The sequence below is a fragment of the Eretmochelys imbricata genome, chromosome 6 (genome assembly GCF_965152235.1).
Source record: "Eretmochelys imbricata isolate rEreImb1 chromosome 6, rEreImb1.hap1, whole genome shotgun sequence".
NCBI lineage: Eukaryota > Metazoa > Chordata > Testudines > Cheloniidae > Eretmochelys > Eretmochelys imbricata.
In genome coordinates this window covers 70,033,212-70,059,823 of record NC_135577.1, presented here as the reverse complement: position 1 = coordinate 70,059,823, position 26,612 = coordinate 70,033,212, and the positions used below count along the sequence as shown (strand labels likewise).

The 26,612-nt window shown below is 42.0% G+C and overlaps 1 protein-coding gene across 1 annotated transcript in view; it reads right to left on the bottom strand.

The window, feature by feature from the left end:
• The window catches only part of LOC144266548 (cytosolic phospholipase A2 epsilon-like), a 39,059-nt gene extending 13,125 nt beyond the window's left edge, over window positions 1-25,934 (bottom strand). The window contains exons 1-13 of the mRNA XM_077819982.1: window positions 25,870-25,934; window positions 23,803-23,879; window positions 17,290-17,426; window positions 13,699-13,830; window positions 12,374-12,414; window positions 9,781-9,823; window positions 8,857-8,914; window positions 7,031-7,204; window positions 6,833-6,915; window positions 4,835-4,872; window positions 3,616-3,623; window positions 1,600-1,727; window positions 76-212 (exon numbers count right to left, since the gene is read on the bottom strand). Coding sequence (XP_077676108.1) covers window positions 76-212; window positions 1,600-1,727; window positions 3,616-3,623; window positions 4,835-4,872; window positions 6,833-6,915; window positions 7,031-7,204; window positions 8,857-8,914; window positions 9,781-9,823; window positions 12,374-12,414; window positions 13,699-13,830; window positions 17,290-17,426; window positions 23,803-23,879; window positions 25,870-25,934 — 1,121 coding nt within the window. The remainder of the gene's footprint in view (window positions 1-75; window positions 213-1,599; window positions 1,728-3,615; window positions 3,624-4,834; window positions 4,873-6,832; window positions 6,916-7,030; window positions 7,205-8,856; window positions 8,915-9,780; window positions 9,824-12,373; window positions 12,415-13,698; window positions 13,831-17,289; window positions 17,427-23,802; window positions 23,880-25,869) is intronic.
• Window positions 25,935-26,612: the final 678 nt, after the last annotated feature.

Genomic DNA, 26,612 nt, shown 5'->3' with positions numbered 1-26,612 from the left:
TATTTTTTACCAGAGCTCTTTGTATCAACATCTTACAGAAAGATTAAATAAAAACCCTGATTGAGTCCTGCTTACCATGTCGTGCCAGACAAACCACTCAGGTATGTTGCACAGTCTAAGACATTTAATTTCTTGAGACCCAATAGACTGCCATATGTTGTTGTAAATGATCTCATTCCACCACCTGTTGTCATGATGGCCACCACTGGAATCTGTTCAACACAAAGACAGAAAGATAGTGCAAACCAAGCACACATGATTACTCAGAACTGGAAATGGACTGGAAATGGAACACTGGACCCAGTTCAGTTCCAACATTTCATAGTTTTTTCTCTGTTTATTGGATCAGAACTGGAACAGCAAATCCAAATACATCTTTCCTCGGGGTAAGTTTGGAATCAGATATGGATCCAAATCCAGTGGGTCAACCACGCCTCTATAGAGAAGGGCAGGAATCATAGTAAGTTCAGGTGCTTTTATTCATGCAAGAAATGTAGTATTCACCCCCAGCCATCTCATTTCCTCATTGCTCCATTCTATTCTATTCCCCCTTTCTTTTTTTAAATCCCCTTATCAACCTGTGAGAAAATTCATACAGCTCAGGGAATGTTGTTTAATCACCCTGACAGGGACCTTCCCCCCACCCCCCCAGGATCATTAAGTTACTTAAACGAACAGAAATTTTGCTTTTGGAATTTACAAGCTTGCAACAGAGGGCAGGTGTTTTAAAAAATATTCACTGGAGAGGTTAACTGAGCCCCCTTGAAGAGGTTTATCTCCCATGCCACAATTGATGGAATTCAAGCAATGCATTAAATACTTGCTCATTAGTTTAGTTAATGTGCATGGGTATTTATCATTCAAGACCACTTATGGTCCAGAATGGAACATACAGGTATGAGCCCCAGAACTGGAGATGGTGTACACATTTCCAAATGGCCAGACATATGAGAGACCCATATGCCTCCTTATAAAGACCTCATTGTGCTGCCTCTGCAGCACTGGGACCCTCTGCTGGGCAAGCAGACGCCAGGCCAGGAGTTACGTGTGTCTCACATGTGCCACGGCAGTGTACAAACTCCTGAGACACAGACTGCATTTAGATACAGTAGTCTTTAATTAGCTAAGTAACTGAGGTCTTTGCAGTTGGCCTCAGAGAATTCAGAGGTTCTGAAACTCTGGTATGTGTACCACTGGCATCATGTAAGCTTAATGTTCCATCCAGTCACTTCACAGCAGTGTTTTAAGAAGGTGGTATGTGAACCAATACAGTTTGGAAGCTGTACACAGCGTTGTCATCATAGCCATATGGAAATCGAGGAAACCTTCACCAGACACCAGGCAACTATCTAACTCAGCTTTCAAGTTTACCTCCCAAACGACTGAGAGGATACATCTCTTCAGAAAAAGTGTCAACAACAATAATTTTTATACTTACAAAAACATAACTTAAGAGTCTTTTGGAACAGAAACACTTAGCTATAGGGGTTGCATGTGCTCCAGCTATTATTTGTTTATTAGCCACATTTGCTGTCCAGTTTGCTGAGCACTCACACGAGGTAAGGAGGGAGCGGACACCCAGGATTCCACTGCACATACCTCGTGGTCCTGCAGGTCCTCTTCTAGCTGGAGAACATTTTTCAGGGCAGCAGCAACATACTTCTTTCTTTTACACAGGAAATCCTTCTCCTCTGCACACAGGTCATAACCTAAGCGCACATCTAGGTCTTGTGGGCAGGAACAAGGACTAGGACAAACACATGCTTTTTATTACATATTAATATTCCTAGTCAATTTCAGGACTTACACAACAGAAAATCCTACACATATGTACAGACAAAGCTTTTCCACACCCCTGTATAATCAAGTTGATGTAATATAATAAGCAGAGAAGAGGATGATGTCAGTATTAGCGGATATTTTAATTTTATTTTCTAAAATTAGCTAAAGTTATATATTGTTGCAATTTATTGAAGTGGAACTTCTGCTTCACCTCTAAGGTTAAAAACCTAACAGGCCAAATTTTCAAAGGAGCCTCCTGAATGATGACTGCAAAATTGGTGGAGTATCATCACCCTCTTGTGGCTAAATACTACCACAGAATCACATTTACGTTTTTAACATGTAATCATGGCGCTCTCTACTGGCAGCAGTCCATACAGGATACAGGGTTTAAATCAGGGATCTCAAACACAAATGACCATGAGGGCCACATGAGGACTAGTGCACACCCGAGGGCCGCATTGCTGATACCCTCCCCTCGCTACCCCTGCCCCCACTCCACCCCATCCATGAGGCCCCACCCCTTCCCCGCCTCTTCCCACCCCTTCCCCAAATCCCCGCCCCTGCCCCGCCTCTTCTCCGCCTCCTCCCCTGAGTGGACGGCTCCCTGCTCCTCCCCACTCCCTCCTGGAAAGCTCCAAGTGCCGGCAACAGCTGTTTGGCGGCGGGAAGTGCCTGGAGTTAGGCGGGGGGGGAAAGGGGCGGGAGCTTGGTGGGCCACAGAAAATAACCCCACGGGCCGCGTGTTTGAGACCCCCAGTTTAAATCCTAGCCCTATTGAAGTCAATGGGAGTATTGTCATTGATTTCAATGGGGCCAGGATTTCACTCTAGAAACTCTAACCCTCCTACTCAAGCATGGCTTTTCATAGCTAAGCACTAGTGGATTTTTTTCATGTCTAGTTTTAGTCAAAAATTGCAAAGCACAATCTTACAGAGGAAGATTATGGGCATGTCAAATTTAAATTTTAAAAACAAAACTGGTTTTAAAGTTATCCAAGTGCAAAGATGAAAAGGGGTATAGAAAACATTTTTTTCCTTCACCAAGAATAACTCAGAAACAGATAAGTGGATTTTCTTCAGCATTTCAAATGAAATTAACTTTTGGACTAACGGCTTGAAAAATTTAACAACAAAATATTAGTTATAAGCAGAATCCTGTGTAGTCTGCCACAGTCTGGACCTAAATTATTCAACACAACTTTCTTATTTCTGTGCTAAATTCTGCATCGGAGCTGCAATTTCTGCTGCATTATGAAATGAATAAAAAGGTTTCTGTTGCAATAAACAATTTTAGAAGTTCACTGCACTGATTGTAATATTCATTTAAATATTTAATGCAATACAAACTCGTTCTGAATCTAAGTCACAATTTGCAGCAGAGTCCAGTGCTGGTGCGCCATGCAGATCAGAAGTCATGCAGCACGACACCATTTTTCATTTTATATTAACATAGTTTTTGATGGTGATTGGTAGGATTATCCTTTCCTCATCAGATGCAGATCCCCATATCTAGCTGCACCCACTATATTAAGGGACAATCCTGTCCCTAGCTCAGTGGCGGCAGAGGGCCATTGGTACCATGCTACTTGTAAGGTTCTGCTGCATGGAGAGGATGAGATCTGTGGACTCTATACAGGGAATCTGAGCTGCTGTGCATCCTAAGGACTGGCTCACAGAGCAAAGAATGGGGGCAGGACAGGGCTAGGCTGGACGCAACAGACCCATCGCTATTCAGATCCACCAGAACATTCATGACAGAAGCGGGGGCGGAGAGAGAGAGAACAGTGTAAAACTGGCAGACCCCGGTCATTGTCGGGATCAAACCTGGGACCTCTGGAGCTTAGTGCATGAGCCTCTACTGCATGAGCTAAAAGCCATATGGCCCTTATGAAGGCTGAAGGAGACTCATTAATCTCTCTCTAAGTGGTCTTGGTGTAGAGTGACCAGATGTCCCAATTTTATAGGGACAGTCCTGATTTTGGGGACTTTTTCTTATATTACCCCTCACCCCCTGTTCTGATTTTTCACACTTGCTATCTGGTCACCCTATCTCGGTGACACCAGATGGGATGGAACACCACATCCAGAAGGTGTGTGGGTTACAACAGCATGAGCTATGACAGCCGTAGAAGTACGCTGGTAAACACGGAGCAGCTACTTTACACTGCTGAACCAGGGTCCGGAGCAGAGGGATAATTCCTTTTTCCCACTTGCAGAACCCAGCTACTTGGGATCAGTGCAGTTGGGAAGGGTTTGCCCCTTAGTGATTATATTTAGTGAACTCAGTAATGCAGGGCTGTTATTGTTGCTGTGGCTAGAAGATAAATACATTAATAAGCAGATGTAACGCTAAAAGGAACTGCTTGGTATAGTGGGTGTATAATTTTTGACTGCTTTGAAATTAGTTACACATTCTAAAAGTTATAGATAAGTTTATTGTTTGGCAGCCCAGAGGTATTTTCATAAACTGAGCAGCAGAAACTGGTCCTTACTGTCAGACCAGTTGATCAAGAAGGCAGTGGTGGTGAGGGACTCCCCTGTGAGTGCTATTCTGCAGTGACTGCTGTACACAGAACTAAAAAAGCCTTTTTCAAATGCTGAAAAAGAATGAACTTTGCTGTATTGTGATTGATTAAGACCCTGCTTCAGGAAGGCATTTAAGCACATGTTTAAGCCTCTCCCTATTCAGGAAAGGATTTAAGAATGTATTTAACTTTAAGTAGGTACTTTAGTACTCTCCCGAATAGGGATGCTTTCTTGAATTGGGATCTTAATCTGCCAAAGCTATATATTTATATAAGGTTATGGATAACACTAAGGAAGTGGGCAACAGATCAGTCAGTGTGTGCATAAGTTGCTAGCTACCCTGTCTAATGTAGCTTTTATCTAATGTCCAGTGTCATATACTGGGTATGTGTTGTGCATTCTTTTAAAAAAATACGTTCTAGTTTTCAATCCAAAGAGGTTTGGTTTTTTTACAAATGCAGAAAGTGGCAAAGCTTGGCGGACAATGTCACTAGCACTCAAAGAAAGAGGAGAAGAGCTCTTACCAGTCTTCTGCCTTCACATGCAGATCAAATCTTTTCTCCTGAAAAACAAGAATGTCACTATGAACGTACAATCATAGTTTTAAGCTTTCCTTCCTTCCCTTCAGCCTTGAGAGTGAGATTTATTTCCTCCCCAACAAGACACAGCAGCCACAAAATTGAGTCCCCCCACTAATCCAAGAGATGTATATAGCTTCAAAACCACTAATTTATTTGTAGTAGAATTTATTCTGAGTAGCTCAGTATTTCCCAAAGGTTTCAGACAACTGTACCAATTTACCTGACTGTGACCTAACTGGCACCAGCCAGTTCCCTCCAGTGCCCATTCAATTATGCAAACCATCAAACGCAACGAAGAATGCAATCTTGGAGCTCCCAAATTCAGTCTCATAACTGCAAGATTTTGACTAGAACCAGTCAAAGATCTATTGTGTATTAGACAGTGCACAAATGAAAATAAGATATACCAGGCCCCAGCAGAAAGGCTCATGATTAAGGCAGGGAATGGAAATCTAGCGAACGAGTCTCAAAAGCCTGAAGTACCAGTGCTGGAGCTTGTTTCTGTGGTTAGGAAGCATATTGGATGCCAGGTTGTTTCGAAAAGGTTTGCCAGACTGAGAAACATTTCATTTTTTCTTAGAAGTAATATTTTTGGGAAAAATATAAGTGCTTGTGCCCACATTTATACAGGCAAAGCAATTAACTGCACATGCTAACCATGCTAATTGGTATTTGCATATACATTTTCTACCAGTACTTGCAGTAGACAGATTTCCTTGCTCAAATATATGCAAGCCTGTTGCATGTGAATCTTAGCCTCTATTGTTTAAAAATCTGGTTGTTACAGTACTTATAATATTTCTTTGTGTGTCTGTATTTTTTGTTTGTTTAGTGCAATGTGCCGTACATATGGTTGACATCAATACACCCTTCTGAGACAGAGAGAGCTAGATGGATAGCAGTGACGGCAAGACAGATATTATAAACTGCACCAAGAAACTCATCTTCATCATAGGTCACCTTCTAAAGCAAAAGGACAACACTTGCCTCTAAATCTATGAAGGCAGACTGGCCAGCTTACTGTACAGATGAGGAGCTGTTCTGAGTGGCAGAGTTGGGGATGGGGAGGGAGTGCGGCTGGGGAATTAAGGGGGTGGAATGCATACAGGCTAGGGAACTGGGACTCCCTGCTGGCCAGCCTGCCTCTCCTCTTTTTAAAGGACAGTTCAAGACACATTTGCACAGCACCAGTATTTTTTTAATACCATCAGCCCAGATTGTCTCTTGGAGATCTGGACACTGAAAAGACACTGCTGTGGCACCATCCCTCTTCACTGGCCCCACAAAATGTCCCTTTACGGATGCTTGCTCAGTGCAGAAGGGGCTGAGCAAACTGTATATGGGAGGTGGAGATGGAGCAAGAAGGTGTGAGAACTTGTCAACTGTTTGAAATGGACCACCTTGATTGCATTGGCCTCAAAATCACTATGAAAGTGATTTTTCCCTCCCTTGGTATTCACCCCTTCTTGTCAACTGTTGAGAATAGGCCACTTCCACCTTAATTGAATTGTCTCGTTAGCACTGACCCCTCACTTGGTAAGGCAACTCCCATCTTTTCATGTGCTGTGTATTTATACCTGCCTACTGTATTTTCCACTCCATACATCTGATGAAGTGGGTTTTAGCCCACAAAAGCTTATGCCCAAATAAACATGTTAGTCTCTAAGGTGCCACAAGGACTCCTCGTTGTTTTTGCTAACATGGGTACCACTCTGAAACCTGAGAAGCAGTAGTCATCCCTGCAGCACAGATCCCAGCTCCATGCAGAAGGAAGCAGTTCCTTTCTCCAAGGTCTGAGGAGAAATTCATAGAGTTTTTCACCCTCTTAGTACCCTCCTGCAGGTTTTTTCTGCAGGAGGAGATAATCTAGCCCTTTATTCTTACATTATAATTTTTTAATGGGTCACTGTTAATTCCTAAAGGTTGGCAGCCAGAACTCACCTCTGCTACTGTTACTCTCTCTCCCATGGGGAGCGAATTCAGCATCATGACTGGGGAGCCTGTGTTTATAATGTAGGTACAGGTACGCTGGGGAGAAAAAAAGTTTATTTGCACAAAAAGGAAAAGGTTACCCTGCTCCCCCATCAAAATAGATCATGTTATCTACATGTTACTATTATGTTTATAAAGGACAGTTATAACATACAGCATTGTAACGCTTCTTCTTCGGTAGCATAACATTCAGTGTTGGCTCCATATACTTGACATAGTGGAACTTGGTAGGAAACGAAGGGCTAATGATGGCATCAGGGCCCAGTGTAAGATACTGTGTTCCTTCGTGGGAACCTTTCACTGTAAGGGAGAGGTCTTTCCCTGAAGGAAAAAGACAAAGCACACAGAGAACCTTAATATTATCTGACTGCAAAATTATGCTTTCGTGATCAAATTTAAGAAAACACTTAGGAGTTCTCTATATTGCATTCAAAGAGTCTATTTAATAAACCAAGAAAAACATAATCCCACTAGAAAGAAACCTAGTACTCAGATAAACAACAGGAAACCTAATGTATACAAGTGTGACAGAACTAATGCTCATGGAAAATAACTACCATGCTTTTTCATACTAAAAAAACTAGACGTAGTTAATTCCAGTTCACAGCTGTAGCTCATCTACTAAACTCTTAATACTAAATGTGATCTGCATAAAATAGTCAACTTCTGTGTGTAGTAATAAGTGTCTGTATGATACACTAAACAATTTCTTCAAAGCTTTTCCGCAGCACGCTGTATTTTATTGTCCTTGTTCCATGATTGTAATGTATGAAATAAGCTCTTTTCTCTCTCAAAACACATAGGCTTACATTTTCAAAAGTGCTGCCTGATTCTGGGTACCCAATTTGAGACACCTTGAGGGGGCCTGACTTTTAGGAAGTACTGAGCACATGCCCACTGAAAATCAGGTCCTTTTCAGATGTCTTCAGTTTAACATTAACATCACCATCACTTTTTAAAATGTAGGCCATATAATACAGAGCGATGTATTCAATATGTCATGGAGACATCAAAAATATTTGAATCAAAGGGATTAAAATAATCAAGCAAGATTTTTGACAAATGATATACATTGGTGGGATGTAGCTGAAATTAGGATAAGAAGGAGATTTGTATTGAAGGGGTTCATACACATGGGGTTTTAATGGAAATTTTTGTGCACTATAGTCCAGTGAAGCAAATTTCTACTATAGCATTTTATATCATACACACTAACCAAGAGTTCTAGTTAAATGACTCATAGACTAATTTCTTTGGGTCCATTTGCTTTATATTTAGTTCCTTCACATACAATAAGTTGGTATTATAATAATCTTCCCTATAGTTCTTGCTTGGGTTATTATAGTTATTATAGTTCTTGCTTGGGTTATTAATGCTGCCTGCTCAGCACGTCTGAAAATTGTTCTTGCACTAAATCTGGATTTAGGAGCCTAACTTTATGGGTTTTGTTTGTTTGTGTGTTTAGTCTTGCCCCAGTTCCACACCATGGCATGTATGCTCTATAATGGATTTGTTTATTGCATGATCTCATAATACTGGTTAAAATAATACAATACAAAGACCCTGAGCTCCTTTCTGTAATTAAAGATGCAAAAATTTAGGGCTCTGAATTATTTTGTGTTTGCTAATGAAAACCGTGTTGTAATATACATCAGCTAATGCAAGGGACCAAAATTAAGGCTACTATCATAGAAATATAACTCTGAATGTCCTGACACTTGTGTGACTAAAATCTCCTCTTTAGTGTTGTTTTAATGTAGTCTCTTTGCATACAACCACATAGATGTATGTAATGGAGTCAAAGCAAGCCAGAACAGAGATCATGTATCTTTCAGTAGTTGTTAAAAAGTTTGTATCATTTGAAAATATTATTTTATTCCATGCATTTTTTGTAATGATCTATAGAACACATATCGCTATAGCAGGGTAAGTATCTGGTTCTTAACAGCCAGTTAATAAAGCAATAACCGTACTTGATTTATGCCGCTTCTTCTCATCTACCTGAACTTCCAAACAGCAAAGTGCACGAGACTGTAACAGAGAAGAACAATAAAACAACTCATCACAGAGAATGTCTCAGTTTGAGATTACATTAACTATCCTAATCTATTACTATCTGAGCTGGCTATGGGGATTGAACACTGTGCAGGCAGCACTCTCAGTCCCTGGAAGAGCTTAATTGCCTGGCACTGCTCAGCAGTAAGCCCTCTAGTCAAGGATGAGTGAAAGTGAAAGGCTCTGGGAGAGTCATATCTAGCCATCAGTGAGGGTTGATGACAAACTAAATGGTGTCTAGAGTTAAGTGTGTCAGGACGCAAAATGGCAGCACTTTTAGGGTCCTAATGGGGATACAAAAGACCAAACAAGGCAAAAACTTAATGAGAGAAATCTACTGAGAGCACAGGAGTCATTGGTGGAAACAGCCCTTGTCTAAAATATTGTTATGAATGTTTTAGTGGCAGTAGTTCCTATGTCACTGTAAGAAATTATGGTAGATTGATGTCTGAGGGGAGCTGATAGCTACACCTATCTCAGCAGCTCCCACTGTAGGGACTGGAGTGGGTGAACTGGCTGTGAGGGGGTTCCCAGTCATACCACTTCCAGTTTTTGCAAGTAGGAGTTACTCTGTACATTTCTGGAGATGTACTGGCTTGAGGTAACTCACAGCTACTCCAGTCAGAGCCTCTTCTATCATGGGTCACTCTAGGATATACTCTCTAAGAAATACTGTGAAACCGCAATAGCAGAGAAATCATAGTTACTTCATTCCCAGCCTATCTCATCAGAAAAGAGAGGGTGTTGGCCTGCTGACTGTGGAGCTGCTCACAGCTTCTCTAGTCCCACCTATATTACCAGTATTGCTATAGGACAGGAAAGATCACAGAACAAAAAGTTACCACTAGTGCTCCATTGGTTATGATGGCTTCAGGAGGGCCTGAACTAGGAAAGAAAATGAAAAATATTTCATTTTTCACATATTTCACTGCTAGGTTAAATCAAATGACCACTCGTTTTCCCCCCAGATGTTTATCTTGCTTGTCACTCATATGGAAGTGTTGGGAGTGATAGCGAAGACCAGGCAACAAGAGTAAAGGTGGCAGCCATGTGATGCAAAGTTCCTCACAATGCTTGCTTTGACTGTGCACAGCTGCTACAGCTCCTGTTATTCTTGTTCTGGGGGGTCTTCTAAGCAGAGCCTGACCATTGTGCTAAAACTGACTGATATGAAGTAATCACACTTTAAAAACAATTTCAATCATGCTTGGGGCTAAGTAGTTTTTCACAGTGCTATCACAGTCCTGTAACCATGTAAATTAGAATCTTAGTTAAATTCCACCTCTCAGGGCAGTCCATGTTGTTAAATACATTTGATCTACCAACATTATGCTAGTCCACCAGGATATACATGCTGGGAAGTGTCTTGATTCTAAGTGTGACACTGCATCCCCATATTCTTCACAGAGATATTGTTATGATGTGGTTATGGCATAACTAAGATGTATTTTGGGCAAGATAAGGCATGTGAGATATCACTGGAAAGGTTATGATTTACTGAATATGATTATCCTATTTGTATACATGTATCATTTCTGTATCTGAAGTTAGGAATATTGACTATGTATCAATTACAAGTGGGTTTACACCTGGGGAACACCCACCAGTCAGAATACAATCAGTCTAGATCAGTGGTTTTCAAACGTTTTTTTCTGGCTACCCAGCTGAAGAAAATTGTTGATGCCCGTGACTCAACGGAGCTGGGGATGAGGGGTTTGGGAGAGTCTCAGGGCTAGGGCAGAGGGTTGGGGTGAAGGGCTGCAGGGTGGGGCCAGGAATGAGGGGTTCAGGGTGTGGGAGGGGGCTCTGGGCTGGGGGTTGGGGTGTGGGGTTGGGGCACAGGCTTACCTCGGGCGGCTCCCAGTCAGTGGCGCAGCGGGGGTGCTAAGGCAGGCTTCCTGCCTGTCCTGGCTCTGGGCGTGTGGCAGGGGGTCAGGGCTCTTGGCTGGGGATGCAGGCCCTCGGGTGGGGCTGGGGATAAGAGGTTTGGGGTACAGGAGGGGGCTCTGGGTTTGGGGGGCGCTCAGGAGTGGAGCAGGGGGTTGGGGTGCGGCAGATGGTCTGGGATCTGGGCTGGGATGCACGTTCTGGGGTGGGGCCAGGGATGAGGGGTTTGGGGTACAGGAAGGGGGTCTGGGTTTAGGGGGCTCAGGGCTGAGGGTTGGGGTGCGGGGTTGGGACACTGGGACACCTCGGGCGGCTCCCAGTCAGTGCCGCAGCGGGGGTGCTAAGGCAGGCTTCCTGCCTGTCCTAGCACTACAGACCACTCTGTGCCCCAAAAGTGGCCAGCAGCAGGTCCAGCTTCTAGTCACAGGCACCACCCCCCAGCTCCCATTAGCAGGGAACCGGCCAATAGGAGTGGGGAGCCAGTGCTCGTGGCAGGGGCAGCACACGGAGCCCCGGAGCCCCCCACCTAGAAGCCAGACCTGCTGCTGGCCACTTCCAGGGAGCAGCACAATGTCAGAACAGGTAGGGACTAGCCTGCCTGGGCAGCACCGCCGACGGGACTTTTAATGGCCTGGTTAGTGGTGTTGACCAGAGCTGCCGCGACCCAGTGCCTTACAGTCCGTGGCCCAGTACTGGGTCGTGACCCGCAGTTTGAAAACCACTGCTCTAGATGGCTTGCTGTGAGGAGGAGTCATTAGACAGAACAATAGGCCTTTGAAGATGCTAATCTCCCATTTTCCTGGGAAGGCTTCCTGAGGATGTTACAACTAGCCTTTGAGTTATGGCTGCAAGGTCCTGTGATCAAGTCACCTGGTACTAGAATCCATCCTGGAATACCAATGTTTTTCCACTGACTGGCATGGGAACTAAGTTTGGAAACAAAGGGTTCCCACTGTATGCAAAGCTATTTAAAGCAGGAGAGTGACCTCAACGTGTCCCACCTGTCATATGGAGATCTATGGATGAAAAAAGCTATGTTGTATTATTTATTTATCATTATTAATTTTTATTATTATTATTCAATTTAGTATATAGGGGAGAAAATTTATAGGACTGAAGCAGTGCTGTGGGGAGCAATCAAAGGATTCTCAGTAAGAATTAGGATGAAAAATTAACCAAACTATTCGATTTACAAATACGAGTCAAGAGATTTTCCACCACATCTGAGCTTGAGCATACATGAAAAGATCGATACAAACAAGTCTTCTGAAGAGTATACCTAGGCCACAAATTGATGTTGTGCTGAGACTCACCAATGCCAGAAATAATTTCTTCACATTAAAGGTGATCAGATTATAGAACAAACTGACAGATTCTGCTGATACAGATAAACTGTATACATGATTCCAGTGGGGAATTTACTGAGGTCTGGATCCAGTGGGTCTGGCAATTTCCTTTGGAGGCAACAATTATATGAAGCAGGTTTCCAATTGCTGGTTTGTTATTCTCTGATTTTTGCATCTTCTAATTAATTTGTATTTCACTTACATGTTCTCCAAGGTAAATTCTACTTCTAGTTCCTCCTGTGCCTAAAAAGAAAAAATAGAAAAGAGTGATGTCACTATATGTTATTCTCTCCCTACAGGGTTAGTCCTCTGGTATGCAACAGAGGGGGAAGTGGGTGAAATTTAATGGCCTGTGAAATATAGAGGGTCAGATGAGATGTTCTAAAGGTCCCTTCTGGCCTAAAACTCTATGAAGCTTCTGCACTTTTGTTTTTTGGTGTAAAATCAGTCACTTTACAGTTTGCTTCATCTTCTAGGGTCTTAATTTTTTTATGTTCTTGACATTATTCTACTACCCAGTAGCTGCTCTTGCTATTAATATGGGAAGGTTAACAGGATTATATGTCCTGTTACCTCATATCTTTGACCTCTCTGAGGAACGTTTAAAAACAACTGCAATTACTGAATGATTCAGGGACATTGTTAACTCTCCTGCCCAATGTTCCTTATATTTGCAGCAACAGCGCCAATATGCCAACGATATTTGTTTAAACATAAAGACAATGGCCAGATGTCTAGATGCTAAGCTTTCCTGCTGTATGACTCTCCATTTCAGCTATACGTGATATCGTAATGTAATCATTTAGAAAATTTTTGTGAACTACAGAGCCCAGTCTTCCAAATATGGATACTTAAATATATTTAGATCCTGTATTTACCTTTTAAATGGGAATTCATGTTATTAAATGCCAATTTAAGTGACCAAATGTGGGATTTAGAAATCTTATTCAGATGCCAGTATTTGAAAATTGTGTCCGAGTATATAATTTTTAGCTGAATTTAGACTAGCACCAGATCTAGATGACACAGTTGCTGGGTCAATGGAAAGCTCAGACAATGGATCTCTGATTACAGCCATTGGGGTTGACAGTCTCTGGGAGGTTCATTCTTGGTGGCAAGACCAGGAGAAAGGGTCTTTGCCAAGAGCATCATATGTTTGCCATGCTCCACTGGCCAAGTACGCTGAGGCCAAACTGCTCTGTCTAATGGTGAAACAGTTTTACTGTGCGGTAGCTGAGACATACTGGAGGAATAGCTGGCCAATCCTTTACATAGGAAGGAAAAATAGTAATAGTGGTTTGATCATTGGCCTGCTAAACCCAGGATTGTGAGTTCAATCCTTGAAGGGGCCATTTAGGGATCTGGGACAAAAATGGGAGATTGGTCCTGCTTTGAGCAAGGGGTGGGACTAGATGACCTCCTGAGGTCCCTTCCAATCTTGATATTCTATATTCTATGAGTATCTGTCAGGAAACCCAGGCAAGGGTCTTTTTCTCACCCAGCCCTGCCTGTTATTTCAGACCTCACCTTTGGGTCAGTCTTAAAGTACATGAGAACTCTTTCTCCAAGTGGAAGTTTAGCCACATCAAAGTACACAGTGAAGAGGTGATCATCCTGGGTAACGGCATCCTCATCGTAGACACTCAGCTCCAGCACATTCTGGGAAGGGAGATGAGGGAGTTTAGAAATCCTGCGTTCTTGCTTTCACAGAGCCCAGGAAGCAGGGACTCCTGGGGATAGTCTATTTTTACCTTGTGCGAGGAGAGGAAGAAAATTGAAGGGATACAGAAATTTTCCAAATATCCAACTTTGAAGAAATCTATTCAAAATCTAAGGTTTCAGAGTAGCAACCGTGTTAGTCTGTATTCGCAAAAAGAAAAGGAATACTTGTGGCACCTTAGAGACTAAGAAATTTATTTGAGCATAAGCTTTTGTGAGCTACAGCTCACTTCATCCATTTCATAGCTCACGAAAGCTTATGCTCAAATAAATTTCTTAGTCTCTAAGGTGCCACAAGTACTCCTATTCAAAATCGAAGTAATACAGTTTCCTCCCCAGTTCAGTTTAAATGCTATAAGTTAGATATGTGAGTGAATTCATTCTGTGTCCACAGCATAGGTAAGAAGTCAGGCCCCTCCAATGAATTGTCAGATATTAGCACTTCATGACAGCCAGGAACCTAATTGTCACCCCCTGCATAGGAAAGATATCATGAGAGAGACAATGGAAAACCTGAAGGAATCTAGAAAATTCATTAGAAGCCAAATCCCAGCTGCTCCTACATTCCATGCTGGACAGGGGGAAATGATTGGTGGATCTGCATGATGGTGGGTGCGCTGGCCACATGCCCAGCCTCCACTGCATGGGACTGTATAGGGCCCCATGCCCCCACAAATCCCGCTCCTGTGCAGTATGAACACACCAGTTTCATTGCATATGGGACTTTTCACTTTGTGGAAGAGGGAGAAGGATTTGCCTCTAAGTTACAGGCCACATATATTGGGCTCCATTTTGCTCCCATTGACATCAATGCAAATGATGCTATTGACTTCAGTGTGATCAGGGGAAGGACCGCTATGGGTAGCCTGTAACTAAAGAGCAAAACCTGTCCTCTAGCACAAAGCTCAGGGCCACATACTTGGTCGAACTGATACAGTCTCACTGAGCAGGCAGGTGAACACTGCCTATGAATTGTGTAGCAGTGATTACTGTAAGAATTCATTTAATGTCAAATTACATTGAGTGGTAGAGTGATCCAAAGCAAATGCCATGTAATCTGTAATAAGAATATGTGGTTTATTTTCTAGACATCAGCATGCAGATGACATAGTAATTACTATTGTAAAGTACCTACTAAATGTAATTCTAATGCTGTATGTGAGGATTTTATATTATTACGCCTAATTGCACAGCAATACCAAGTACATCTTTTGTTGTCACATATAAGGAAATTATATTTACACGACATTTGTGTGCTGTAAAATTAAATACCTTTTACTAAAGAACTATTCCAAATATCCTGCTGTTTACCCAGCACTTTAGCTTGATACCAAGCTGCTAACAAAGGCTTTTTAACCTACACTATAACATTTTTGACTTGTAAATGTTTGATGTTTTTAACTTGATCTTTAACGTTAACTTTAAATTTCCCAGGTTTTCATATATTTATTTCTTAATAACTAAATGTCCCAACAGTTGGTTAATATAATATTTAACTAGTTAATATTTATAAAGCACTTTGAACATAAGAAGTGGCATATAACTTTTAATTGTTATTGTTACTAGTCTAACAATGTAGTTTCACCATCAGTTAATTGAAGTGTCATTACTACCTTAGCTGGTTTTTTAAAGATTTGGGTCTTGGAATCCCTTTGGTCATTTAATAAACATTTAAAAACACCAATATGCAAAAAATAAATAAATTGTAGATTGTTATTTTCTTCTGACAGAGTAATTTTGTTAAGATTATAGATATGGTATAAAAATGAGTACAATGAGACAACATATAGCATAGTATTTGGCAATCGTAAATTGAATTGAATCACTGCAGTTCAGCTGACAGAACTTACCAGTGGTGCTGGCTTCTCCAGCAAGAGTATTCTATGGATAAAAGAACACCACCCTCTGTTGAGAGCAAAATGTATATGGGAACTTACATTCATTGTAGAAAATTAGGTTCCTTATGTGATACTAGTCACTGGCCTCTCTATCCCAATACAACCAGCTTTCCACATTACCCTTTTTCTGGCTTACATATTTGTCAGTTTAGTTGTAATGCACACAATTCACCAATTCAGGCCTCCCGGCTCAGCTTCACAGCTGAATGGAGTGCATTCTGTTCTGAGACTGAATCGCTCTGATGGCAGATAGAACAGCAAAGTAAAAATCTCTGAGGAATCTCAATGCTTTAATGGTTCAAAATTTGTCAGGTATTGAGTAGATAAAACATTGGTGTATATAACATCCACTAAAGAATCAGTCAATTCAGTAGTAGTTAATAGACCTGGTTGGAAATTCTTCATCAAAATGTTTTTGGGGGTTGTTTATTTTTTGGTTGTTTTTTGTTTTTATGAAAAATGTGGTTTCCACAAAATCAAAACTTTTGTGGGAAAATTTAGATTTTTCTGGAGTTTTGTATTTTCTTTTAGGAAAAATCTAAATGAAATGTTTAATTCAACATCAATCTGTATTTGCTTGAACTGCTGCAATGCCTCATAGGATTTGTAGTTTGGGTGCCTTGCACCTCCATTCTCCTCTATGGACTGGACTTCCTGGTTAGACTCCTTCTCCCATGATGCTCTGAAGACCCACCCTGGTTGAACAAGCATGATGCATATGGGGAGATGCCGTCCTGCTGGGGGTTTTGGCCCTTTTAGGAGAATGGGGGTATGAGACACCAAAATTACTACTCCCATAAGGCACTGCAGTAGCTCAGGGGGACACAGACTAATGTTGAGCCAAGCTGAAGCAACATGTTTTGATTTCATTCAACAAACTGAAATGAAACATTTTGCTGTGGAAATGTGCAAATGTTTCATTTCAGCGTTTCTGAACCACATTTCCTTGGAACTTTCCATGCCACCAAAAAAAGTCAATATTTTGATATCCCCCCCCCTTTATTTGGAATTAAAAGAAATGTCAGAATATGAGACTCTCCTATGGGGTCAAAATTCTGAATATTTACCAGCACTTATTGTTAGGTAACAATTCCTAGGATAACTGAATTTGTTATGATGATACACTGTTTCCCTCCATGTTACACAGAGCATGTTGTCGTTCAGTGCCTGTAGGGGGTTGCGTGGTAATGGAGTTTTAGAATAAGCCTGAATTTTGTAGCTCCTGTTTACTAGTGTAGTTTTTATTAACTCAGAAAAATAACAATTTCTTTATTAAGAATTAATTTTAGCTATCTTAATTCACCCCGGATACTTAAAATATGAATTATCCAAACCAATGGCTATCAAAAATGAGAAAGTGACCTCAAAAGAGTTTTACTGGGGGTATTTTAATCATCTGGGGTGTTAAACTGTAGGTTGTAGAAGACTTGAAAATCCTACTTCTGCTTAAGTGGTAACAAATCTCCAGGCTGCTGAAAGAGGGGAATTCTCAGTTTCTTACCTTGATCTGACTCTGGATCCTGAAGTAAAATGTTTCGTTCCACACTGGGTTTTTGCAGTCGTTGACGGTTTTGGTCTGGATCTTTTCACATGTAGCTGTTGGCAACTGCAGGCTGATGTAGCAGTCAGAATGGCTTACTGTATAAAAACAGGTACAGCATAACTGTTAATGTATCAATACTCCCCGTCTTAAGCGGCACTGAAGAAATTAGTGCACTGCACTAAAATTAAATTGTATTTATTTAAAGACAGAGATTAGGGTAATTTTTATATAGCACTTCTCAGCAATGGGCCTGTGCCTTAATTCAGTTCTCATGTGCATATGCATTGTGATGCAGTCTTTAATTTCATGATCACACACTATTTTCCCACAAAAAGAAAAGGAGTACTTGTGGCACCTTAGAGACTAACCAATTTATTTGAGCATAAGATTTTGTGAGCTAGAGTTGCCACAAGTACTCCTTTTCTTTCTGTGAATACAGACTAACACGGCTGCTACTCTGAAACCTATTTTCCCACAGAACCCCTGCCACCACTATATTGTTTGAGTGCTTCACAAAATTGAATTAATTTATTTTTAACATCACCTCTGTGTGATTAAGGGATGCTATTACCCCCATTTTACAGATGGGGAACTGAGACACACAGCAATTGAAGTAAAAGTATCCCAATTGGGTGCCCAATTTGAAATGCCCAGGAGCTGGTTTTTCATAGTACTTAGAATTATATAGCACTTCATATGTCCAGAGCACAGCTTTCATTGACTTCAGTTGCAACAAGGTAGAACGGCCCGTTACCTCACAGGAAAATGATAAAAGACAAAAACACCCTATCACCTATGGATTAACACTTTTCACAAAGCGATCGCTCTGACCTCTCAGTCCTCATCCTCAAAGGAAACCTGCACAATGCTTTCAAAAGACAAGCCTGGGGGCTTAAATTCATTATTCTGCGAGACACTATGAATCATGGACTGAACAGAGACACTGGATTTATGGCTTAGTCAATAATAATAACCCACTAGCCCCCTCTTTTTGTCCTACAACTGCATAGGTATTAACAGGCCACTCTATCTTGAATGGTCCCTTACAACTTGCGCTAACTACTTATGCTAAACAATCTGTTCCACCTTGCATTTTGCAGTGACGCTGGGAGTAACTTTCCCAGACCTGAAGAAAAGCTGTGTACGGCTCAAAGCCTTGTCTCTCTCACCAACAGAAGTTCGTCCAATGAAAGCTATTACCTCACCCACCTTGTCTCTCATATAGTTAAGAAGTTTCTCCTAATGTCAAAGGGCACATCTACACAGCTGCACTGCTATAGCGCGGTCATGAAGACACTCTAAACTGATGGGAGAGAGCTCTCTCCCATCGGCTTAGTTAATCCATCTCCGGCGGTAGCTATGTCAGCAGGAGAGCACTGTCCACACGGATGGTTAGGCTGGTATAACTACGTCACTTGGGGCATGTGGATTTTTCACACCCCTGAGAGACGTAGTTGTAGGCCTGTAGTGTAGACCAGACCTAAAATCTCCTTCGCTGCAATATACTTGAAGACTGTTATCATGATTCTCTTTGCCACAAATACAATGCTGACTCACAGCTGTATTTAAATTGTAGCTTTCTAAAGCTACCATCAAGCTACCAATAACATATATTTAGGGCCCTTTGTTTTCTGTTTTAACCAAAAACCTCCAAAAATTCCCAGATTTTGGATTTTTCTGCTTTGAGGGTGGCCATAAACTACATAACATATTTTTGAGTAATTTTCAAGTCCGACCCACTGCCTTGTAACACTTAGTAACAGTGAAACAAGTACAGAAAGTTAAGGCCCCACTCACCTCTAATATATTATGTAATTTATAGACAGCTCCTTTTGACCCAAATTTTGTCCCCGCTTGAACTACCAGGACCTGGCTCCCTGCTTGGAGACTGCCCGGCAGATAGCACAGTGTGCCTCTACACAGAAGGGTAAGTGCCAGGGGATGGCTGCTGTAGCTGCGCAGCAGGGAAGCAAGTGACTATGAGACAAGCCTTTCCCCCCACTGGCTCCCACTCCTGTGGGCTCCCCCCATTAGTGTCAGGAAGTCCCCCCACCCTGCTCCCCCCAATGCACTGGGCACTCCCTGGCTCTTTTGCCTTGTGAGTATCTGGGCCTAGAGACATGTCGCCATCTGGAGATGAACGCCAGGGCACAGAGCCCCATCTGCTTCACCCGCCAGACAGAGCCCTTCCTGCCCCAGGGCTGGTAAAAGGAAACAGGACCTGTTGCTGATGGCTCCGTGTCTCAGCGATTGGGTTCGGCTCTCTTCTGGCTTCCAGCCCCTGTGTCCCACCTCTGTGACAGGAGAGATGACAACTTGGGGATGGGGGTTCTGTACAATTAGTATTGACTCTGGTGTCCTTCAGGTAATAGCAACCATTTTGGGCTGCAGGAAAGAGCCTTTTCTGAGACAGTGGAAAAAGCCTTGGGAAAAAAACACTTTGGAAAAGCCGCTGTGAGCCTACATTACCCAGGAATTCACACTGAAGCCCCTTACATCAAGGGCAACTCTTCAAGTCAAAATATAATAAACTGTTTTTGTTTAAAAAGAAGTTTAATTTTTGTAATGTGGATTAAATATAATGGTTTTATAAACAATAAACTCTTACTTTTCGCTGTGTTGCTTTTTTCCTGTCCTCCTATCCCCCAGTATTAACCCTGACATTTACCCAGAAAATGGTGACATTAATTCTTGCCCTGATTTTCACCCATTTTTTGAATTAAACATTGATAAATTCCCAGGAAATTTAAAAACAATAAAAACCAGGAATGAAGGGACATAAATATAGACAATAGATTTGAGCTAACTAGCAAAGCTGTGTATTTAAAACTTTGATACTATTTTGCAGCCTCTTCCCGTAACCTTATTATCTTATGCCAGTTGATATGCATAAGAGTTTAAAAGAGCCCTTGATGAAACACTTCTGATTTAATGTGCCAACATTGCTGTTTCATAGTCCCAGAGTAAGCGCAGGATACTACAGTGTGGGAAAAATAAAATTTGGTCTTTTGGGTGACTCCATGCTGTCTCCAGATTCCATGTTGCAGTCTTCTACGTGCAAAGCACGTCTTTTTAATCTGGGTAATAATTCAATTCTTGGTCAATATGACCAGTGTTTGACAAAAGTCTTCTATAGAAAGTGAGACACATTGCCCATGGTGGTTTTGGCTACATGCATATCATGTTAGGATTTACCTATCTTTGTAGAGATGCAGCTTGGTACTATGTATTCCTTCAGACCGGTTATATTGGCCTTATTAAATTGGTTGGGTATGTACTGGAGAGTCCTCTGAAATATACAATTATCTGCCCTGCCATTGTGTTACTTTCACCCTGGCTCATGTATTTTTTTCCTCAGTGTGGCCTGGCAGGCAATGCTGTCTTTATTCTTTTCTACTGTACGTATATGCAGGCTGGTAGTTTCTGTGCTACACAATATACTGTAATATTTCAGTTCCTGAGGAAGTTGGGGAGCCAAACTGGGTCCCAAGACCAAGCCATTTTGCTTCCATACTGTAATCAAAACACTGTAAACAGGGTCATGTCCTATATCCTTTTATCTATGCTAGCATAGCTGCACTGGTTCAAAGAGAAATTTCTGGTTACAGGCTATCTGTATTTTAAAATAGTTTCCCAGATATAGATAAGAGACAAATGTAGACCTAATTTCCTGCCTGCAAGTGGCAAGTTCTTTTCGCCTCCCTGTTTCATAAAATCCATTCCATTGCTCTCTGTTCCACATGAATTTTTAAAAGATGCCATGTACAGAATAATATATAGCTGCCCCGTTATGAGATTGCTAGATAAGCATTTGAAAGTAAAGAGAATTCACCATTGGGTCAGCAGCCACTGCTATCCAATAATAATATTAACATTAGCTTTGGGGTAATAGTTTTAGAAAGGACTCTGTTATTCATTTAATGTAAGTGGATGAGAATCAAGATCAGAGAGATAAAAACTGAGGCAAAAATAGAGTTGCTTTCTGCTGTCATCAAGTAAAACAACATACTGTAAGTACAGATCCAAAGAGGAGAGGTGATGTGGAAAGTGATACAAGCGAGACTGCCTGACACTTACAGACTCCGGGAGCCTAAATTTTCAAAAGTGGCCATTGATTTGGGGTATTTCCATTTTTTAATGTCCACCTTGCGCCTGATTTTCAGAGCTGCTGAAGCACCCTTATCTCTGGAACGGCAGGTGCTCAGCCCCTCTGAAAATCAGGCCAAAAATGTCTCAAGCTAGGCACCAAACTCAGTGCCTATTTTTGAAACTGTGAGTCTCTTGTAACTACTTCGCCCACTTACCAATGCATAAGAGAGCACAGGGGGATTTAAACTGATGTAAGTGAAATGTCAAGGAAATGGAGGAAGGTGCAAGGTGCCAGTTAAATCAGAGGTGATCTGCTTGCACTCATGCTCTTGTATTAGTTGCATTTTTTGCTGTACGCCTCTCTTCTAGCCCCGCCTGTGTGAGAGTTATACAATTTCTACTTTGACTCAGTGGGCCAAATTCAAAAGAAATGTGGCAGGGCAGGAGCACAAGTTACAAACAGGTAAGTGGGTGATGATGAGACCGTCTAAGTAAATAAGAACTACTTAGTCTACGAGAACTCACACTGCTGTAACATGCATATTGAGGGTCCTGAAAAAAAGTGAAAATTACACCAATTTCGATTCCCACTGGACTCCCTCAGATTCGCCTCTGAATTCAACCCTGCGCCCATGTACAGTGTCAGAGACACTGCGGATAGATACTGCAAGGTTTAGTTTGAAGAACCAGAGAGCTAAGCACACCCAAGAAAGGTAAAGTATATGGGAGTGTTCAGATTCCGAGCACAAACCACACGTAGGCATGAAGCCAAGATAGAAAACGTGATTAAAAAGTATAGACCTTTGGAAGAAAGAGACTGCATAGGCATACTGGGCTCAATCTTCAACTCCGGGTCTGCTCAATACAAAGTGATCTGAAAGCTTCCCCAAAGGGACAGAGAAGGGCTCTCGGCATAGACCCAGAGTAGGCAGCACTCCACCACCTGCTCCCTCACCACTCTTTAGAAGAGGCACATCAGGGACACAGAGGCAGGTGAGGGGCATGGTCAGGATGGGAGGGTGAGGGCCAGAGTGCTCTGTTGAAACCTGAGCTGGTCTAATTGATCTTATATGACCACTGCAGCCAGCTTATCTTGCTCCATGTCGACACTACCACTTATGTCAGCAAAACTTGTGTCGCTCAGGGGTGTGAAAAAACACCCCGCTGAGCAATATACGTTTTGCCGGCATAAGTAGCAGTGTGCACAGCGCTATGTTGGTGGGAGAGCTTCTCCACCAGCATAGCTACTGCCACGTGTTAGGGGTGGTCTAATTATGTCAACAGGAGAGCTCTCTCCTGTCGGCACAGAGTGGCCACACAGTAAGGTGTAAGGTCTCTAGTGTAGTCATCACCTTAGATGCCTTTGGGCAGCCCAGAAGCAGGGGAGATAGCCAGGTGGCTTCGAACCACCTTCTCCTGTGCTTGGGGCAGCTGAGGATTTGGCCTGCTATTTCATATATGCATGGAGGAATAGTAATAGCAAGTTATTGATATCACAAGCTTGAGGTGGTCAGCTGTAATAAACTGTTGCTAAAACAAACTTTGGGCCTGATCCAATGCCCAAATGGAGTGAATGGGAAGGCTCCCATTGATTTTAATAGACATTGTACGCTGCCCTTTATGTTTTATATGGCTGCTTTATTTTGACCTAAGAGTCAAATGCATTTTTTTTAAATGTCTAAAATAAAAGGAAAGAGCTGTCTTATTAGATCCCAAAGTAAATAAGCATCTTAGCAAACTTTATGAAGTGCATCTAAACTCACAGGTCAAGATGATTCTCTTAAGTGTGCTGGAGAAAAATAGGTTGCCAGATGGGCATGAAAATGCTGCTTTTTTAAAATCAAGATTGTCCAAAATGCGTGAACTCCTATCTCAATGCACTCCAGAAACTCCAGACAGTACAGGAACATTTGTCTTTAAAACCAATCAGAGCAATCTCAGCCCGGATGTAGCTCCATTTATTTCAAAGACATAATAACAAAGATGCATTTGGCCCATCATGTTTTATTTATATGAAATGCTGGATTATTTCATAAACACATGGTTTATGATATTGATATATATGTAAAAGAAAAACTAGTACTTTTTCATTCCTGGGAAACAATACACCTTGTGACACTTCTTAATTTGTTTTGAACAATAAATTGTCTTTCTTGCTACACATGGAAGGTCATTTGACTCGTTATACTTGCACAATAACATAACTACTAGTTCTCAGGTAATACTCTGATGATCAACTATACTGCGATACTATAGCTGTTTATGTATACCCTAGTAACATCAATTACTTTCTTTTCTGACTCAGGGTGTTTGCAGTGTTCAGTTGTGCACTGATTACTTCCAGAACTAGGACCAATTTCTCGGAAGAGTAGAGACACTCACGTGTATCTGCCCGACGGAGATTTCTCATTCGTATTATTCTTACAGTAAGCAAGTAACAAGGAGATAATTCCATCTGTAAAAGAATGATATATGAAAGACAAAGGTTAAATTTAAAGGCGCGATACCTAACAAATGAAGAACCTAATCAAGTACTGTATGACAAAATGTTCAGCAAAAACATGTTAATCAATCATTTTCTAGACTGATATCTGAAACAATATATAGAGATTCACAAAATCAGGGATCATCAAACCCTGAATTGATTCCTTTATTTATTTATTGTTAACAACAACGCAACTGTGTTTTTCTGAAAAATTCAGGGCACACTTGTGAGTTTAGGTTTTTTCCACAGAGTTTTTAGGGGAAAGAAGGAAAAATTGCAGTTGTTTTTTTCTTTTTACAAATAGTACAATTTTAATTCTACGGAACCAGCTGCCAACAGTTGCAGTACACAGGGTTTGGTCTTCTCAGATACAGGAGTCAGGAAAGTGGCAGGTATTCTTAGCAAAGCTCTTTTTAGTGTGTTGTAGCCTTCTAGATGGCAAAACTTACTCCCTGGTCCCCAGGTTGCTTCTAACCTCAAATTAGGTACTTTGATACCTCCCTTGTGATACCCACCACGGTGCATTTATTGCTTTGAAGTGATTTGTTGTAACTGCATTGTAGACTTGAGCTAAACTCAGTGATGAGTGTACAGAAGTTCATGAGAATCTTTCCTTCAGTTTTGAGTCACATGGGTTTGTATTGCTTGAGTTTCTGTGTGAATTTTACCTTCAAACAAAGCCAGAATATCAAAATGAAACTCAAATAAAATCACCAAGTTTATCCCTGTTTAACATAACAATTATGCCAACACAGAGATGTAAGTTCTAGCTCAAGCAGAACTAGCTCTCATCAAACTACCACAGTAAAAACTGAAGTGTGTTAACTATCGTGGCGCAAACTGAGGGGTGGGGTAGCCGCCAGAGGACAATCCCCTCTGAAATCCTAAGTACGTACTTGGAGTGGCTAGCTCATCCCACTGCTTGAGCTGCCATGGTTACACTTCCATTTTTAGCATGCTATCTCTATCAGAGCTAACATGGGTAAGTCTACACGAGCTGGAAATTACATCTACGACTTGGCGGTAGACATACCCTGAGAATCTGGGCCATAGGCTCCACGAGGTGCACTACAGCAGGAAACCCAGTTGGCCATGCACTCCATTTTCAGGCTTTAATCATTAAAAGGACACGAAACAATAAGAAAATAAGAAGGAAGGTAACAACGTTGCTCATAATATGGCCTTCGGTGCTCTGAAACCCTCACCATAAAAAGTTCTTCTAGCTTAATAGGGTGTTTGCAGCATCCCTTTGTGATTTGAAGTCTTCTTCCAACGCACTACCACTAACAGGTAAATGCCAAACTCCTAAAAAGCTAATTGAGAGTTTTCTTTTGTTGGGAACTATTCCTGGTCTTCAAAACCTCAAAGTTTCCCTTTGTTTCTTATCCTTCTTTTTGTAGTCACCATATACCCCAAATGCCTAATTCCACCGAAGACTAAGACTCAGAAATCCACTTGAGGAGTATCTCCAGAAGACTTTATGGCTAGAGGAGTTAGGCGCATCAATCCTATTGAAAATGAGTGGGGTTATGGTGCCCAACTCCCTTAAGCTCCTTTGAAAATCCTAGCCATAGTCTTTTATCAAGGCAGTCTCCAATACTTTGCAGCTACTGACAAACCTACATGAAGACAGGATGATATGATTTCCTTTTTTCTAAAATAAGGTGTTTCCTGATGGTGTATTTGAATATGCTGCATAGAGTCAAGTCATCCTGGCAAAATGCGACTCTGACAGAGCCCCAAAACAATTCAGTATTTCCTGTGACCAAGACACTTGGTGATAAGGCGCAGATGCTGCTGTTTCCTCATATTCCTAGGAACCCTTTCTCCCACAGTGAGCAAATACATCCAAATCCTAGACCAGCATTTCTCAAACTGTGGCCCGCGGACCCCACTGATCAATTCCTTCTTCTCCCTCCCACTGCCTCCTGCATGCCAGGGAACAGCTGTTCAGCAGCATGCAGGAGGCATTGGAAAGGAGGGGGAGGAGCGGGGACGGAGCATGCTCCGGGGGGGTGGAAAGAGGCATGGAAAAGGAGAGGTATGGGTGGAGAGGGGGCGGAAAGAGGTGGGGAAGGGGTGGTGACTTGGGGGAAGGGGTGGAATTGGGGGGCTGAGTGGTAGGGTTTGGGGGTCCGCAAAATATTTAAATCAACATGGGGGTCCTTGGGTTGCTAAAGTTTGAGAACCTCTGTGTGACAGGTTGGATCAGAGAAACCCCTTGGGAGCTGCCACCTGATGTGTCAAGACTACTTCTGCTCCTGCTTTCCTGCCCTGTCATCTTAGGACTTCAGTGCCCTGCCTGGTTTGAGCCAGACCCACTAGCCTGCTGCAAACCCTGACCCAGGTCTGAACCACATCTCCTAATAGCTGTGGGCTTAACTGAGACAGCACAGGAGCCAGCAAACAGAGCTGTAAACAGGGGAGTTTCCGTGGGAGTTCTGTTGGAGGAGAAGGTATTTGTATTTGGTTTTGTATTTGTATGTGTAGAGGCTTGTTGCGGCTTTGTGCTGGGAGAGAAGCTGAGCCCTGATTAGGGGGCGGGGCTTCTCTGACTAGAGGTCCTATAAAGGTAGCCAGCCAGTCAGGCAGCGGCCCAGGAGCCAGCAAACAGAGCTGTAAACAGGGGAGTTTGAGTGGGAGTTTGAAAGGGGAGTTTGTCTTGTGGTGCTTGTTTGGGGTTTGTTTTTGCTGTGGGTGGTGGTGT